General features: G+C 45.3%; 1 protein-coding gene across 8 annotated transcripts in view; it reads right to left on the reverse strand.

Annotated features, from left to right (window-relative positions):
- The window catches only part of RAP1GAP2 (RAP1 GTPase activating protein 2), a 227,885-nt gene that overhangs the window by 48,315 nt on the left and 160,104 nt on the right, over positions 1 to 19,466 (reverse strand). For all 8 annotated transcript variants that reach the window (XR_015243925.1, XM_086686312.1, XM_086686316.1 and 5 more), the window contains 5 exons: positions 14,817 to 14,852; positions 9,939 to 9,983; positions 9,192 to 9,224; positions 8,579 to 8,791; positions 7,290 to 7,393 (listed from right to left, as the gene is read on the reverse strand). Coding sequence is in view for 7 of the 8 variants with exons in the window: in XM_086686312.1 (XP_086542438.1) it covers positions 7,290 to 7,393; positions 8,579 to 8,791; positions 9,192 to 9,224; positions 9,939 to 9,983; positions 14,817 to 14,852 (431 nt within the window). In the remaining variant the exon portion in view is untranslated. The remainder of the gene's footprint in view (positions 1 to 7,289; positions 7,394 to 8,578; positions 8,792 to 9,191; positions 9,225 to 9,938; positions 9,984 to 14,816; positions 14,853 to 19,466) is intronic.

Consider the following 19,466-nt stretch of genomic DNA (forward strand, 5'->3'; position numbering starts at 1 on the left):
ATACTCTCTCCCTCTCCCTCAAAAATAAATACATAAACTTTTTTAAAAAAAAAAAGGGGGGGATGCACTTGGATGGCTCAGCTGGTTGGCAACCAACTATTGATTTTGGCTTAGGTCATGATCTCACCATCGTGAGACTGAGCCCCATGTCAGGCTCCATACCTGGAGCGGAGCTTGCTTAAGATTCTCTCTCTCTCCCTCCCTCTGCCCTTCCCTACTCTCTCTCCCTCTAAAAATAATAATAATAAAAATTTTTTAAAGGAAAATATACCCACTACCCTACAATCCAGTAATCAATTGCATTACTGGGTTTTTACCCAAAAAATACAAAAACGCTAATTCAAAGGGATGCACCCTTATTTTACTGCAGCAGTATTTACAACAGCCAAATTATGGAAGCAGCCCAAGTATCCATCCATAGATGAATGGATAAAGAAGATGTGGCGCGCGCGCACACACGCACGCGCGCGCGCGCGCGCGCGCGCACACACGCACACAGAGGAATATTATTCAACTATAAAAAAAATGGATTCTTGCCATTTGTAGTTAATATGGATGGAGCTGGAGAGTATAACGCTAAGTGAAATAAGTCAGAGGAAGACAAATACCATATGATTTCACTCACATATGGAATTTAAGAAATAAAACAATTGAGCAAAGAGGAAAAGAGAGAGCACGAGAGAGAAACCAAGAAAGAGACTCTTAACTATAGAGAACAAACTGATGATTACCAGAGGGAAGGTGGGTACAGGGATGAGTGAAATAGGTGATGGGGATTAAAAGTACATTTATCATGATGAGTACCGAGTAATGTATAGCATTATTGAACCACTGCATCATACACCTGAAACTAATAGAACACTGTATGTTAACAGTATTGGAATTAAAATTAAAAACTGAATTTAAAAAAAGATGGCACAGAGGAAAAAAAGAAATATAGCTGTATTTTTCATCCAATCTGATAGTCTAGTACATTCATATGCTAATTTAGTCTATTTATATTTATTGTGATCACTAGTGTACTTGGAATGATTTCTATTATTTTGTGTTTTCTATTACTCTGTGCTTTCTTTCCTTTTTAAAATTCCTCCTTTCCTGCCTTGAGTTTAATTTTAAAATTTTTAATTCTCTTTTTATCCCTCTGCTAATTTGAGCTATAGATTGTATTTCTATAACTTCCAATACAGACATGTATACATTTTCCCAACAAACTCTGCACTTCCTCACTATCTCTCTCCTGAGGAGGGAAAAGGAAACAGCAACTATTGAACTCTTCCCTCCCCATCGTCTTTCCTACTTTTGTTTATTAATTTAGTTCAAGCCTCTTTTTTCCCCATCGGTAATTAAATGTATCGACACAGTTTACCTATTTCTTGCCACTTTTTAGTTGCATCTTTTCTTTCAGTTTCTCTTTTCTTCTGGCTGAAGGACATCCTTTAGTCATTCTTTCGGGGGAATCTGAAAACAGTTTTATTTTATCTTTGCAGATAGCTTTTCTCGATATAGAACTTTAGATTAAAGGATTCTTTCTTTCCTTTCTTTCTTTCCTCCAACGTTTTAAAGATACTGTCCTAGAGTCCCATAGCTGATAGGAAGTCTGCTCACAACCTGGTTGTCACTACTTCATAGATGAGTGTCTTTATCCTTAGGCAGCTTAATTTTTTTTTCTTTCTCTCTGATGTTCCAATGTTCCACTTCAATGTGTCTAGTAGTACTGTTTTGTTTTAAAATCATACTCAGCACCACAGTGTGTGCTTTCTTCAATTCTGAAATATTCTCAGCCATTATTTCTTTGCATATCTCTTCTCCACTGGCTTCTCTATTCCTTCCTCTGAAACTCTAAGACAAATGCTGGGACCTATCAGTCTATTATCCACATAGCTTCCTTCTTTTTTATATATTCTATCCTAGAGCTGTGCTGCGCTCTGGACGAATTCTTCAAGACTATTTTCCAATTCATGGATTCACTCTTTGATTCTGAACACATTATATTAGACCAGATTTTATCCCATGTGTTGAGTTTTTTGTTTTGGGGGTTTACTTTTTGTTTGTTTCTCAGGGTTCATTTTGAGAGAGAGAGGGGGAGGGAACATGAGAGCGAGCAGGGGAGGGGCAGAGAGAGGGAGAGAGAGAATCCCAAGCTGTTAGCACAGAACCTGACACAGGGCTCAATCTCACAAATTGCGAGATCATGACCTGAGCCAAAACCAAGAGTCAGGTGCTGGGGCGCCTGGGTGGCTCAGTTGGTTGAGCGTCCGACTTCAGCTCAGGTCATGATCTCACAGTCTGTAAGTTCGAGCCCCGCGTCAGACTCTGTGCTGACAGCTCAGAGCCTGGAACCTGCTTCGGATTCTGTGTCCCCCTCTCTCTCTGCCCCTCCCCCACTCATGCTCTGTCTCTCTCTGTCTCCGAAATAAATAAACATTAAAAAAAAAAAAAAGAGTCAGATGCTTAACCAACTTAGCCACCCAGGCTCTCCTGTATTTTTTTATTTCAACTATTTTTTTTTCTAATAATTCCAATTGTTTTCTTTTTGTACCCATGTGTATCCACTCATGGACTGTATCATAATTTATTATCCTGTTTATAGATGCTATTCATTCTTTACCTTTTTCAGATATAAGTCATTTTGAAAGTGTACCATTACTTGCATTTCATCAGCAGTAAATCCAGCTTTCATTTGTTGATGTGTTCAGCTGTCTTTCTTAATGTCAATTTCTCTGGGTGTTTTGGAACTTTCCACCCGTTTTCCTCTATCCTCAGTGCAAGTCACCCTGGTTCAGCTCCATCAGGTTGTTGGTTTGCACAGTACTGGAGGCAGCATTCACATTCTGCAACCAGGTGGCCTGTATAGTCACATGATAATCACCTGACTCATCACAGCACCCTCTTGATTCATCTTCCTGCTTCTAGCCTTGCCTTCCCTCCAAGACATTCCCTTAATCTAGCCAGTGACCACTCTACAATGCACATCATATCATGATACTCTCCTTTCAGGAGCTCTCCTTTGGCTCACAGAATAAAATCTAAGTTCCTAGACATAGTCCATACATGATTTAGCTTTTTCTTACCTCTCTAGCATAAGCCCTCAACCTTACACACCCTCACACACATATATACATTCAGACACACACTCCACATTCAAGCTCTTGTAAACTTTTTTCAGTTCTGCCATACCATCTATCTTTGGATCTAAAACAATCCAGGTCCATAAGAAGATGAGTGAGAATAAAAACAAGAATAAGAATACCTAACATGTAGTGAATGTTTTCTGTAGCCAGGTAATAAGAGATGAGCTTATTCCTTACATTAGCCCTACCCCTGGAGAATGTCCGGCACATATTAAGCCTTGATTAAACAAGGCTTTATTTTTTATGAATAGGCAATAGCCCTTTTTGTCATACTGACTGCTTTTTTGCCTCAAATTCTACTTTTTCATATTAATATTGCAACTCTACCCTTTTGTATTTGTTATAACTTTTTCTCAACACTTTTCTTTTTAAATATACTGAATTACTTTCTTTAATAAAATAAAGATACATAGATTGATCCATTAGTGGGGGGGGGCAGTGGAGGCATGACTCACACTGAGAATCTTTGCTGTTTAATAGTGAAATTTAACTCATTTATATTTATTATATATTACATGTATTCAGACTTCTATTATATTTATTCATATTCCTTTATGTTCTATCTTTTGCTAGATGTTAATGTTTTATCTTCCTTTATTTTGGAATGTTTTCATTCTAATAGTGATTTTATATCCATGGAATATTACATTTTCATCAAAATATGTCCAGCTATTAGTTTCCTTTCATTGACTTCATCTGATATTGGGTGAGCCATTTTAATCTGCAGATTTAAATCTTCAATTAGCTTAAGAACATCAATTATCCACAAACTTAATTCCTGCTCACTATTCCCCACATTTATTATAATTTGCTCATCATTTTAGAGTTTCTGTGTTTTCCTCTGAATTATGTGAAAGTTTGCTCTATTAGTAACTGGGTTTTCCACAAAGTAGATTCTTCTCTTTACTGCTTCTAATATCATTTAAAATTCTTTTTAATTTTTGTTAAGTTTATTTATCTTGAGAGAGAGAAAGAGAGACAGAGCAAGCGGGGTAGGGAGGAGAGAAAGAGAGAAAGAGAGAGAGAATCCCAAGCAGGCTCTGCACTGTCAGCGCAGAGCCCAATGCGGGGCTTGAACTTATGAACCATGAGATCATGACCTGAGCTGAAGTCAGATGCTCAACCAGCTGAGCCACCCAGGTGCCCCTCATTTAAAATTCTTTTTGGCAGGGGTGCCTGGGTGGCTCAGTCGGTTAAGCGTCCAACTTCGGCTCAGGTCATGATTTCACGGTTTGTGAATTCAAGCCCCACGTCAGGCTCTGTGCTGACAGCTCAGAGCCTGGAGCCTGCTTTGGATTCTGTGTCTCCTTCTCTCTCTGCCCCTCCCTCACTTATGCTCTATCTCTCTCTATCAAAAATAAACACATGTAGAAAATAAATTAAAAAATTTTTTGGCCATTTTTAGTTTTCTTATGTTCTTTCTTTAATTTACCAACAACTTTTTCATCTCATTCTGTCGCCTTACTTTATCTTTTGTATTTTTTTCATATGGTTTATTTTTTCTGGAAGTTTGCTGTAAATACAAAGTTAACAGATATCTAAATCTGGTTGGCTTTCTGTAGTAAATAATCCTTTCTAAAATTTAGTTAGTCCCTACCTTCTAAATGCTAGAGTATGCCTTTTTAGATGCAGAATCTTTCCTTTCACCAACCTGTGAGGCGTTTTTTTCCTCCCCTACTTCTTTACATCCAAACTTAAAAAAGAAGAAATTGACTCAGACCTGTTATTCATTTCCAATTGTGGATAGATTCTTCTTGGCTACCTTCATAGCACATACAGAAGCTGTCAGAATACACTTCTCAGATTTTAGGCTGGAGAGCTAGTTGTTTTAAGACATCAATTAAATAATCCAGAATCCTACAAAGAATGAGGAAGAAGCTGGGACAGGAGTCACTGCCAGCAGGGGAATGTCACCTCTGCATAATTTCTTCTTTGTGTCTGGTAAAGCTTCTAAAGCTGTAGGGCCAATTTTCTTATGTCTGGTTTTCAATTTGGCCTGGCCATCACTCCAAGTGAGATTAATGATTGTCCAACTTCCTAGCTGGTGTATGGCTTCTCCCTGCCACCCCAGGGTTTTCTATTTGGGAAAGCCACATTTGAGATTGCTGATGGGCTCCCCAGGGGATTGATTTCAAACGCTGCTGACCTACAACAACAAAAGTGGTTCCATGTGGAAAGACCCCTGACTGTTCCAAGGCTCCTGCTCACTTCTAAAGAGTATAGGACTCGGGATGCCTGGGTAGCTCAGGTGGTTAAGCGCCTGACTCTTGATTTCACCTCAGGTCATGATCACAGTTTGTGGGATTGAGCCCTGAGTCAGGCCCTGCACTGACAGCACAGAGCCTACTTGGGATTCTCTCTCTCTCTTCCTCTGCCCTCCCTCTGCTCATACTCTCTCTCTCTTGCTCTCAAAATCAATAAATAAACATTTAAAGAGTACAGGACTCCCCCAGAATTCCTAATTTCATATATCCCAATGCTACACTGCTCTGTAAGGAAGGTGAGCTGGGGCTCAACTCTCAATACCATCCACATTATAGTCCTAACTGCCCCATAGATTATTTTAAAAATAGTCAATGTAAAAAAAAATATTCAATGTGTGTGGTGTGTTCCTGACATCTTTCTCATGTTTTCAGTTCTGAAGCAACATTTCAAATAAGATACAGTATTGGAGTACTGGAAAAAGGGTGTTAGATCCTTGTGTTCAATTGTCATCTTACTCAGAAATCCTATCCAGTTTAGGTCTGATTTCTATTTTTTTTTTATTAAAGTTTTTTTTAACATTTATTTATTATTGACAGACAGAGCATGAGCAGGGGAGGGGCAGAGAGAGGAGGAGACACATAATCCGAAGCAGGCTCCAGGCTCCAGGCTCCAAGCTATCAGCACAGAACCTGATGGCTCAAACTCACAAACCACGAGATCACAACCTGAGCTGAAGTCGGACACTTAAGCAACTGAGCCAGGCAGCCACCCCAAGGTCTGATTTTTATTAAGAAAGAAAATAATTTTCTTTATAGAGAGTCACCTAGTTCAAAATCCTATTTGGAGTTGGGGATCCACATATTACTCCCTCAAAAAATTTGCTCTAGCAATTTAGTTAACTTCTCCCTGCCTTGCAAATGTGATTTCTAGCCAAGTGAACCTCCGTAAAGAAAACTGCTTCCTTCCTTAATAAAAAACCAAGACTGGATGGGTGCTGACAACTCCCTTGTACCACCCCCACACACACCCCTCTCCCGCAGCACGACTGTGTGCCCCTGCTCCCTCCCATATTTATCTCAAAATTTGGGCAGAAAAAAAAAATGTTACTGCTTCTTTCAAATGCCATCAAGGACTTCCAATTAGATTCAACGAATATGGACTGGGAGCTTGACAGGTTCACAGCACTCTGCTAAGCACTAACACTTGGCCTTCTAGGCTTCTCCACCAGCCCACCAGGGGCAGAGATAAATAAGATATAGACTCTCTGTGCTCCCACAGCATCCTGTGCATAATACCTGTGACACATAGTAAAATCCTCTGCTTTTTTCTACTAGACCATAAGCCTTCAGAAAACAGACCACAACTCAGCCATCATTGCATCCCGGCACCTATCACACTCCCCGGTACAGAGGGGGTTTTACAAAACATGTTAGTTCAACAAAACAGAAACCAGTCCCAGATCCTGCCCCTGAGGAGAGAGGTACCATGGCTTAGCTGTAAATCAGTGCTCCCGCTGTGACCACTTTCCATCTCAGGGAACCCTGCACACACACACAGATGCTTTGGGATCTATCTTCCCGACCGGATGCACGCCACAAGCGGTGCTCTGGCAAACCCTCTCCCAGGCGATTTGGAGTTGTATCTCAGCAGAAAGAGCCATCTCTATTTTCCCTTCCAAAATTCTTCAGAGCCACGGTCCCAGCCAGACAGAAAGGCAGGCGGGGGTATGGTCTACGTGACCTTGAGACTAGGATACCACTCTGACTCCCACAGTTGGCCGGCTGGCATAAACACCTGGTCTCCTTGCTTAGCAACTCAACAGAGCCCCAGGATTCCAGCCAGTCTGTTCCCCACCCCCCCCACACACACACACACCCAGACCAGACTGGTCAGACTGGTATTTCTGGGTCCCTGCCACTAGAGGCGTGGCCTCCAAAGGTGCAGCAGCCCCACCTGAGAATGATCCGAAGGTACTCAATGCCCTCTGCCTCCTCATACTTGACGGACAGGAGCAAGTTCCCCAAGCTGCTGCCAGTACAGTAAAAGTTTAGGTGATCCTAGAAAGAGAAATCAGGTATTAACAGAGTAGGAGACCTTCCAGACACGGCCCCTCCCAAATCACCTTTTTCGCCCACAGCAATGAGGAAGAAAGGCAAGGATGTTGTGGCTGCTGTTGATGAGGAGGAGGAGGGGGAGGAGGAGGAGGAGGAGAAAGAGAAAGATCACAGGAGGGGATTCCAACTGCGCAGACATCGGGATGTGCCAGGCACTAGACTAAGTACTTAACACCCACCGACTCCTTAAATCCTGACCACAACCTTATGGGAAGATGACATCATCATGCCCATTTCATAGATATGTAAACTGGTGTCCAGAGAGGCTAAGAAACTGCCCAGGGTCACACAACTAGTAAGGGACAGATCCAGTGTTCAAGCCCACCTTGAACGCTGGAGCTCAAGTTCCCCTCCACAGGACCCCACAACCACTTTCTTGCTCCCAGGAGGAAGCTCCTGCTGATTCCGACTATTTGTGGGAATAAAACTAGGAGGAACTCTGGCTCCTCCGCCCATGGGAAGCTGGGAGCTGCTCTGGACAGCGGGCCTCTCTCAGGCTCAGGGAGCCCACCCTAGATCTGCCATATCAGGGTGGGGCCCTGGAATCTGCATTTGAACAAGTTAGGATGGGGGTTCTGATGCAGCTCCCTCCTCCCTGTGAAACTCTGCAAAACTGCCTTAGACTGGAAACTTCCGGAATCTGCCCTTGGGACTTCCGAACCAATCAAGTCTGAAGAGCAGAATATATTTAAAGAAATGTAACTTTGTCACTTTTAAACAATCAGAGGCTCACAGCACATCACCCTGGGGACCTGCTGGAGTGAGGACAGGAGAGATTTGTACTATGTACACGGAAACAAAGACTTCCAAGGTGTGAGAACATATTTTCTCCTTCACCCCCAAGCGCTCCCCATCCGGTCACCTCCGTGAACATTTGGTGGGGGTGGTGCCCCCAAGGACCCATCACACTGAGCCTTCCTGACTTCTGCACACCCCCTGTACCCTCGCCCAGGAGCAGAGCCAGTCGGACCTCCCCAGCCAGGACAGCAGGACAGTGGCAGGCCCTAGGAAGGGGGCAGGCCCAGGAAGGAGAAGAGACAGGGAGAAAGGGGCGCTGGACGAGGCTGGTCTAGGTGCATTTCCCTGCCTGCACCAGCAGCTATTTCTCCCAGGGGCCCTCATCCTCACCTTCCCTAGGAAGTGCCTGCGGTAGGCCCTGGCTTCGCCCTTGCACTCGAGCTTATAGCCAAATGTGCTGGGGCTGAGACTGTCCTCTTCCTCCTCCTCACAGATGCTGCTGCCAAGGGAGGTCGGTGTCCCCACGTTCTCCGGGTCTTCGATCCAATAGCCCCCAAACTGGGGCAGGACAATCAGGGGGTACGGGCCTCCCTTCTCCACAACCTGGAAGCAGAGAGAAAGTCTTGCACTGTGGCCCGCCCTGGCTCTACAGGGGGAGCAAAGGAGTGGGGTGCCAGTGGTGGCACCCCCCCCCCACCTCTGAACTGTTCCACGGTGGAGACTCCGGTATTTGAGGCCTGTGTTTACAGTAACACAAACCCCAAATTTAAGCCCAACAACCTCTCAGCTTTGCCGACCCTGGAGCACCGAAGTTGCAAGGCTGTGATCAGCACCCCAGTCTCAACGTGGCAAAATGGAGGTCACAAAGGTGAAGTTCCAGGCCTGAGGTTCTCTCCCACGTGGGACGGAGCAGGGGCCATCAGCCACCCCCCCCCCCCCCCCACCAGTCCCATCCCAGAGCTGAGACCCAGCGCAGGCTGCAGTGTGACCAGGGGGCTCCTACCTCATCAATGCTGGGATATGGGATATAGTCATCCTACAAGACAAACCAGACAAGGCGACCGTTAGCCCCAGCAGTGCCCGTGAAGTGTGATGGCTGTTTCCATTCCCCTCTCCCGGGTCAGGGGTGGGGGTTGCCTGGCAGGCTGCACGAGAGCTTTAAGAGCATCAAAGGGAACACCAGATGCAGAACGGCAGAGAGGGAGCTGTGGCAATCCGGCTTCCCTTGAGTGTTTCCCCAAAGTGACAGACCCTGAACGCAAACCTGGCTAACTGAAGGTGCACTGCACAAAGGCTCTAAACTTCGCGCCTTTCACCCCTTAGGAATGAGGGCAAAAACAGGAGGATGGCTCCTGATTTCACCCAGCCCCGCCTTCGGGCAAGGGAGCTGACTTCCAAGTGACGAGCTTCCCTGGGCCTTGGGAAAGGAAACTGCAGCGGAGGAGCAGAGCCTAGAGCCCAGAGCCTGATACCCCTAAATGCCGTGTGCGGTTCTTTTGCAGGAGCAGGTACAGAAGATCAAGGCTGAGCCACAAGCCGTAGGTCTCGCTGAAGGCCTCCATCCCCACCCCCTAAAGCTGCCTTATAGGCATCAAGCTAAGGCCCCCTTACTATCCACCTCGCCCAGTCAACACAGGCGCAGCCACTTAAGTAGCTCTTGGTGGAAGTCAGGTGGACGATGGCAGACCCCAGCACGCCGGCTGTCCCCTCGTCGGGCCCACAGGGCTGCCGCCTCATCCACACAGCCCACCTTGTTCTTCTGGGGTCCCGGCTTCTGCTCTTCAAGCTTGATCCCCTATGGCAACACGGAAAAGAGGATTCATGAAAAAGCAAAGGTCACATAAAAGGGGCCAAATGGAGGGTTCGCTTGAGATTCGCAAGCCCCTGCCTTGATGGGGTTGGTAATAATAGCTACAGCTGATTGTGCCCGGTCCTTACACATCACACACCTTGTCACACTCAGTCCCCACAGCAGCTCCAAGTAAGGCAGTAGGGCAGGCAACTAAGAGCCCAGGCTCGAGCTAGATCACCAGGGTTCAAATCCCAACACTGCCACTTAGGACCTTGGGCAAGTCACAAAACCTCTGTGGCACAGTGCTCCCTTCTGTAGAACCCAAACGGTAATAGCAGCTACCAGTGTGGTAAAGGTTAAATGTTGATGATGTTGGTTAAGCCCTTGAAAGAGTGACTGGTTTGGCTACAGATAATTATTACCATCATTCCCAGGGAGCAATATCATGCCGGCACTGAAATCTCTCTGCCAGGCTCTCAGAACCAGTAGGTACGGGGCAAGGATGGGAACCCACGTCCGAATGGTGTCAAAGCCAGCACTCTGGACCTGGTGCCCCCACAGCTGCCCTCCCTCCTTGGGGGGCAGACCCACAGGTGACAGGCAGGGGGCCTGGCGCTCATTCATTTCTGGGAAGCAGTGCCTTGTCCTGTGGTCCTGTGGTCCAGGTCTGACTTCACTGGGTTTTTTCAAGACAGGAGCACATAGTTAAATTAGACTGTTTGAATAAATTGAGTAAGGGAATGAGAAGGTGGGATAACTAGGACAAACAGGTCCCCTCTGGAGAGAAGACCATCCTAATCATAACATAATGCATGGGGATTTTAAGCTTCCTCAGCGCCCTCCCACAGTTGTCTCCTTTGAAGCCCTCAGCATCTTTATACCAAAGGGAAATTGAGGCACAGAGAGGCGGCTGCTTCTGCTGTTGCACAGCTACTGAGTGGCAGGGCCTGGATTTGAAGCCAGGCTGTCTGTCTAAGCGCACAATCATATCCCATAGGCTGTGGAGCCCAGGGCTCCTGCTCACTGGCTGGATTTAGACTTCGGCTTCTCCGGACTTCTCTGGGCTGAGTCACCCTGCAGCATTGCTCAGGAGGGTGTGGGAGGACCCCTCCCACCGGACAGGTGCTCCTCTCCCCACACAGGGAGAAAACCACCTGGGTGGCCCTGCAGACCCTGTCCAGGGAGGCAAACTGGGCAGATGGGGAGGGGGGTGATGTCAGAAGTTTGTTTTGTTTGTCCTGCATTAGTCACCCCTACCTGGGAACAGCCCCTGGGCAGGAAAGCAAACCTCCTCCCCACTCCTCCCCTCCCCGATGACACAGAGCCATCACCCAGCTCTGGGCCCTCTCCTCTCCTTTCCATGGATCTGCCTTTGCAATCAGTATTATCATTAACCCCCCTTTTTCCTCACCATGAAGAAATCAAAGATCAGACAGATAGAGTGACTTGACCAAGGACACTCAGCTACACAGTGCCAGGGTTAAAACTTGAACCCAGGACAAAATGGACCTCAGTCTTGGTTGCTTCATAGGGATCGTGCCCTTCTTCCAATTCCTCCACTGTCGGGGGATGGCGGGGGATGGAGGGGAGGTCAGGAGTCCCAGATCTGAGTTCCAGCTCTCCATGACTCGCAGAGTGCCCTGGGCACTGACTGCTCTGAAAGTCAGTCTCCACAACCACAGCGTGAGAAGAGGTGGCCCACGCCCAAGGACAGGATCTGGCCACACCACGCCACCTGCTTCGCTCCCACTATTTCCCCATATATGAGTGTTGTACATACAGAAGAGCTGGAAAGTGTGGGCCCCTTGGAGGCCGGGGCCCAGTGGGCAGGAACCTAAACCCCAGGCAGTTGGATTTCAGCCCCTGGCCGTCTCAACGGAGATGGAACAGGCAAGCCCTCGGGTGTCTGCTGCCACAAACGTACAGAGCATAAAAACCAAACCCCTGCCCTCAGGAGGGTCCCAATCTAGTTGAGAAGTCAAGCCCCGCAGCCTGGACACAGAGAAGGCAGACCAGCAGGAGGCCAGTTAAGTAGGGCTGAATTATGTACTGGGAGAGCCCTTTGCAGGGGAGGCGGGGGTCTCCAGCTGGGGGTGAGGGATGGATGGGTGGATTGTGGGACCAAATGAAGAGAAGGCAGGGGGAGCTGCAAATCCCCTGCCAGCTTCCCAGAGTGCCAGGATCTCATGGGCTCCGGTGAAAATCCCAGCTTTACGCTAGGCAGCAGAGCACGTAGCTGCACACGGTCTCCCACCCCTCGCTGCCATGACACACGCCACCCCTGTTTCCACAACCCGACTGTAAGTCCCTAAATGTATGTAAAATTGGTCTGCAGTCCACACACTGCTGGAGGATCTTAGTAACTTCTGGGTGATAATGACACAACCACTACAATACTTCTCCCTCAAACGGTCCCTCCCCTTCCCCATCATTAGGGAGACCTGGCTTTCCTGTGAGCACCTCAGTGTCTCCACCTGCATCGCAGGACCGCAGTGGCACCCTAACTGCCTCTCCTCCAGAGCTTCCACACCATTACCATGGAATCTTCTTTCCCTGAACCTGTAGCATCTACTCAGGGTAGAAAGCATCATAACATAATGGCTAAGCCTTCTGACTCTGAAGCTACTTACTACCCACAACCCTTGAGTGCTTTAAGTAAGATCTCTGTGCCTCAGTTTTCCCACCTGTGAAAAGAAGATAATGATAATAATACAGCTGCTTCTTGCGGACTTTTCAGGAAGACATGAGCTAAGACTTGTTACTGTCTGAGCCGAGAAAAGTGCTTAAAACACATGTGCTACCGGGGCGCTTGGGTGGCTCAGTTGGTTAAGCATCTGACTGCGGCTCAGGTCATGATCTCATGGCTCATTTGTGAGTTCTACGCCCCACATCGGACGCTTTGCTGTCAGCACAGAGCCCTCTTTAGGTTCTCTGTTGCCCTCCCTGCCCCTCCCCCACTAGTGCCGGCTCTCAAAAATAAACTTTTTTTTTATTTTAGGGGCCCCAGAGTGACTCAGTCGGTTAAGCGACCTACTTAGGCTCAGGTCATGATCTTGTGGTTCATGGGTTCGAGCCCCACATCGGGCTCTGTGCTGATAGCTCAGAGCCTGGATCCTGTTTCTGATTCTGTGTCTCCCTCTCTCTCTGCCCCTTCCCTGTTCATGCTCTGTTCATGCTCTGTCTCTCTGTCTCTCAAAAATAAACATTAAAAAAAAATTTTTTTTTAATTTTTAAATACATGTGCTATTGTCAGCATCTTCTTCCCACCCATATCAGTTAAGCCTTCTGGACGTCCCCCCAAATCCCCCAGGGCACCAGTTCTTACCTGTGAGCCCTGGCCCCTTGGTGAGGAATAATTATAAAGTGCCCCCCCAAATCCATTTTGAACACTGATTTTTATGCAATGCTTATCAAGTATTTACATACATTATTTCATTTCATCTCAACAACCGTGTGAGTGGGTATTTCTGTTATTATTTATAAGGGCTGCGGTATGATTTATAACAACAAATATTCTGGTCTTCACCCATTCCTGGTACAGAACTCCTACAGCCTGTTGAGTCTCGTAAGTGACGAGAGCAATGGGAGCATTCAGAAGCATCTTTTGTTACAATATTTGGTCTTTTGTCCTTGGTTGCTGAAACAGCTCCAGAGCCATAAAGGTGAAAGCAAGAAGGTTATTTATAAGTTTGTTAATAAGGTTGACTTTTGGGACACCCCTAAGGATGGAGCTGGTTGCCAGGGGAACCAACCACCACTAGAGGCTCCAAACCTTCAGTCCCACCTCCCCAACCTCGCGGGAGGGGAGAGGGGCTGGAGGCTGAATCAATCTCCAGTGGCCAATGGTTTAATCGATCATGCCTAAGTAATAAAGCCTCTATAAAAAATCCAAATGATGGGTTCGGGGAGCTTCCGGGTTGGTGAGTACATGGCCGCGCTGGGAGAGTGATACATCCAGAGGACACAGAAGCTCTTCCCGGCCTTCCCGCATACCTTGCCCTCCACAACTCTTCCATCGGGCTGTTCCTGATTTATATCCCTTTATAATCAATTGATAATCTAGTAAGTAAACTGTTCTGAGTTCTCTGAGCCACTCTAGCAAATGAATAGAACCTGAGCAGGGAATCATGGGACCCTCAAATTCATAGCCTGTTGGTCAGAAGCATAGGTGACAACAGACTCGTGGCCGGCATCTGAAGCAGGCAGGGGGCAGGCTTGCAGGGCAGAGCCCATACCCTGTGGGATCTGACGCTCTCTCTGGGAGACAGTGTCAGAATGGAGCTGAACTGCAGGACACCAAGCTGGTGTCACAGAATTGTTCGGTGGGGGGAAAACAACCACACATTTGGTGTCAGAGGGAGGTGATAACAGTGCTGTGAACAGATAGAAAACAGGAGCCGGAAGGCTCAGAAAAAGGAAGGAACTTGTGCTAGCAAGTGTTAGGTGCAGGGTTTGACCTCGGGTGGGTCTCTCACCCGTAGCTCTGCCTCCCAGACTCAAGATGCGCCCCTAGGAAAGGGCTTTCTTTTTCCGACTTTCTTCCCAACCCATCCCAGGAACAACGGACCCTTTCAAGCCCTCTCCACATCTGTGAGGTTGTGTATTGCATCTGTTCTACCGGAGGAGATTTTTCTGGTTTTTCCCTTCAGGCAGGAGCTTCCCAGAATCCTCCTGCTGCTCAGCATGAAAATGGCCTTAGGTAGTTCAGGCTATGAGTTCTCTCTTCTCTTCCCTTCCCTCCAAGGCTCCCAAGTTCTGCCTGGTGTCGTATCCCCCAAGGTCACTACAGCACGCCCGCCACCCATGGCTCAGCTACCCCACTTTGGCGAGGCTCACCTGCATTTTCTCCAGCATCTCAAAGAACTCCGCAGACTGAAAGACACAAAGAAGATACATCAGTCAGGAGGTCTGCTGAGAAAGCCTCCTTACCAACTGTCTGCAAACTTAGCCCAGGGCTTCCCGGGGGAGGAGAGTCATTTGGATCAAGAGAGAAGGTAATTTGATTTTGCCTTTGCAGGGCTGGAGGGCCAGAATGCCCCATACAACAAAAGAAAAAACGAAACATGCGCAGGCTGGTGAATGGCCCTGGGGAGAGCAGCCGCTCAGTCTCTGTCAAGAGAGAGGAGTCTATAGGGCCCCTGGGAAAAGCCAAGTTCCCTAAAGCACCTGTCAGCCCCAGGATGAAGCCTCCAGAAGGAGTCATGTTTGGAATATTTTCAACCCAACAGTGAGGCCAAGGAGTCCAACACAAGTAGCTTTCCAACTTTAGTAGCAACACAGCCCTCCAGGGACCCTGGCCAGGGCAGCCATGGGGGCTTGAGCTCCAAATGTGCCTGCCCCTGTCCCCTGCCCCCAGAGCACCTCTTTGGGACCCTGGAGCTTGTGAGCAAAGCCTGAAAACGACCGAACTGCAGCCTCCAGGGACCTGGAGAGATTTTTTTTTAAATCTCGAACTATGTAAATCCAAATCTTTAACCCACTTTGGTGCCAGCCTTTGTAAATTCCAGGTAAAGGCAAAAAGGAGAAACAGGAAGTGGAAAAGGGGGGCGGGGGGGGGGTGGTGAGTGGCTAAAACCTCTGCCCTAACAAAATGCATGCAGAGAGCTCTCAGCAGCTTCCCCTCCATAGAAACAGCTACACTGTCTGGTCACAACATCACTGCCCACATCGGGGCACTGGCAAGCCGTGAGTTAATGAGCACCCAGAACATAGTCCTCAGATGAACGGGAAAGAAAAGAAAAGAGAAGAGAAGAGAAGAGAAGAGAAGAGAAGAGAAGAGAAGAGAAGAGAAGAGAAGAGAAGAGAAGAGAAGACGAAAAGAAAAGAAAACAAAAGAAAAGAAAAGCAGTGATAATGAAAAATGAGGATATCTTGTCACTCCTTTACGCAGAGGTAGGGCATCCCTCCCTTCCTCCACAGGCACCAATGGGCCAGAATCACCAGGAGCCTCCCAGCCCTCAGAATTCCCAGAGAGAACCACCGCGGGGAAGAACGCTTGAGGAGTCACCTGGCTTCAAATGACCTGTCCCAGACCAAAGCTGGCCTGTCAGAGGCAAGAGTCTCTGACCCACCAGCAGTTTGGGCTTAAGGGTCTGGAAACCCCACCTGTGAATATACAGAGTGGATGACAAGTTTCAGCACATCAGCACCCCTGACCAGAAGAAGCTGTCAAACACACAACTCCCAAACCTATCCTCCCCACTGATTCTGTGCATCCTTCTTAGCTCCAACCTCCAGGAGACCAAGATTCCTGGACAGAAAGAATTTATATAAATCAACAAGGGGAGAAAGATGAGCAGGAAGAGGACGAAAGGGCAGAAACCATCAACATTTGCACACACAGACTTCTGACCCAGCAATTCCTCTTCTAAGAATCTGGGCTGTGAACACGCTTCCATGGGAACACGAGGATGAATGTTCACCGCACCACTGTTTGGGTTAGAATGAGCTACGTTCAAATACCACAAATAGGTGTCGATATGTTAAATAACTTGGATGAAATGGACCATTCCAAGCAATACACAAACTACTGAAACTGACTCAAAGAAACAGCAAATCTAAATATATATATATATTTATTTATATATATATAAATATATATATTTATTTATGAAATATTATAAATTTTTTTGTAAATTTTTATTATGAAATAAATATATATTTATTTATGAAATATATATATATATTTCATAAATAAAGAAATTGAATTAGTAATCAAAAAGCTACACAAAGAAAAGCCCAGGTCCAGATGGCTTCAGCTATAAATCCTGCCATTAGAGAAGAAGTAATACTAATTCCTCAGAAACTCTTAAAATAGGAGAGGGAACACTTCCCAACTTATTCTAGAAGACTAGTATTACCCCGACACCAAAACCAAAGTCATCACAAGAAAACTACAGACCAATATAGTTCATGGATATAGACACAAAAATTCTCAAAAATATTAGCAAACTGAATCCGGCACCTTCTAAAAAGAATTATACATCATGACTGGGTGGGACTTATTACAGTCATGCAAAGTTGGTTTAACATCCAAAAATCAATGAATATAAAAACCAGAGGAATAAAGACAAAAACCGTATTATCAACTCAAAGACTAAAGAAAGCATTTGACAAAATTCAAAACCCTTTCTTGAGTAAAATGAAACACACACATACACACACACACACACACACACACACACACCCCAAACTAGATAGAAGGGAAATTCCTCAACATGATAAAGGGCATTTACCAAAAAAAAAAAAAAAAAAAAAAAATCACAGGTAATAATATTCTTAATAATGGGAAACTAGATACTTTGTCCATAAAAGAAGGTATAAGACCAGAATATCCACTGTCATCATTTCTGTTTATCATTGTGTTAGATGTTCTAGCCCGAACAGTTGAGCAAAAGAAAAAAAAACAAAAACACAAAAAAACTATATAAAAGGCATCCGAACTGGAAAGGAAGAACTGAAACTCTCTCTATTCACATAATCTTATATAGAGAAATAAGGAATTCACTAAGCAAAACTTACTAAAAATAATACAATAAATGAGTTCAGGACGCAAGACACAAGATCAACCTACAAAAAAAAATTGTTTTGCTATATACTATCGATGGACAATGAAAATAAAATTAAGAATTCCAATTTTAATAGCATCAAAGAGAATAAAATACTTACATGTAGATTTAACAAAATAAATGAAAAACTTATACTCTGAAAAGCACAAGACATTGATGACAGAAATTAAAGAAGTTATAAACAAATGGAGATAAATCGCATGATCACAACTAGAAGGGTTGGTATGATTAGGAGATCTACACCCTCCAAACTGATCTACAGATTCAACGTAATCTCTATCAAAATCCTAGCTGAATCCTTTGTAGAAATTAAAAAGTAATCCTAAAATTGACACTGAAATTCAAGGGGCCCAGAACGGCCAAAAGAACAAAGTTGGAGGACTCATACTTCCCAATTTCAAACTTACTGCAAAGCAAAACAATCAAGACAGTGTGGTAGTGGCACAGGATAGGCCTATAGGTCCATGGAATGAAAGTTACAGTTCAGAAACAAATCCATAGATCTATGGCAATGGGTCTTCAACAAGGGTGCCAAGACTATTCAACGGGGTCTTTTCAACAAATCAACTAGAAAACTAGACAGCCATGTGCAAAAGAATGAGGTTGGACCATCTACTGAAATGAACTGAAAATGAATCAACAACCTAGATATAAGAGCTAAAATTATAAAACTCTTAGAAGAAGGAACATATGGGTTGGCTCAGTCAGTTGAGTGTCTAACTTTGGCTCATGTCATGATCTCACAGTGCATGAGTTCAAGCCCCGCGTCTGGCTCTGTGCTAACAGCTCAGAGCCTGGAGCCTGCTTCAGATTCTGTGTCTCCCTCTCTCTCTCTCTGCCCCTCCCCCACTCATGTTCTCTGTCTCTCTCTGTCTCAAAAGTAAACATTTAAAAAAATGTTTAAATAAAATAAATAAAACTCTTAGAATAAAACATAGAAGTCTTTGTGACACTGCATATGGAATGGATTCTTAGATATGACACCCAAAGCATAAGCAGCAAAAACAAAAAACAATAATTTGGATTTAATTTCACCGAAATTAAAAACTTTTGTACTTCAACAGACACTCTCAAGTGAAAAGACAACCTCACAAAATAGGAGAAATATTTGCAAGTCATATATCTGCCCCTCTCCTCCACTCGCAGTCTCCAAAATAAAAGAAAATTTTAATAAAAGATTCAAGATGCACTGCTAAGTGAGACAAATGGAATTTAGGTGATCCCATTTTTTTTCAATTAGATATAAAAAACCTATTTGTGTGTGTGTATCCCCTATATGATATACACATAAAGATATCAATATACAGGTATAAAATACATAGATATGCATAGGTATGTAGGTATCGATACAGATAGATAGGTCTGACGTGCATACACACATCACTCATCCAGACAAAAAATACTAACTTGAAGGATAAATGTCAAAATAAGTTATAGGTTAAGGATATTTTTTTTCCTTTTTTCTTTTCAGTATTTTTTAAATTATCTGTAACAACTATAAATTATTTTTGGAGTAACTTGTTACCCAGCAATAGTTTTTAAGGCTTCGACACACAGCAGAAGCTCTGGCATTCCTTTCTTTGCTCCCCTCAGCCCCTGCCCCAGGCCCTTCTCTCGTCTTCATTACCGGGTATCCAGGGACACAAGTACACTGCCTTTGGTGTCCACAGAAAGCCCCTGGATTCGGGCCAATTCATTCCCAGCTCTGACCGTGGCTCTGTGGATTACAGACTGAGGCTCTCCCAAATGACCCTCCTATCCAGTTTACTCTGTTATCCATGAAAAGTGGCAATCAAAAGATCTTTTGTGGGGGAAAAATACGTATTTGTGTGTTCTTAGACAATGCCCTTGTATTGTCTGATCTGTTAACCCCAAATGATTAAGCACCTGCAAGGCACGGACTAGATACTGCAAGTGC

Source organism: Puma concolor, chromosome E1, assembly GCF_028749965.1.
Source record: "Puma concolor isolate L17-30 chromosome E1, mPumCon1.1.hap2, whole genome shotgun sequence".
Lineage (NCBI taxonomy): Eukaryota > Metazoa > Chordata > Mammalia > Carnivora > Felidae > Puma > Puma concolor.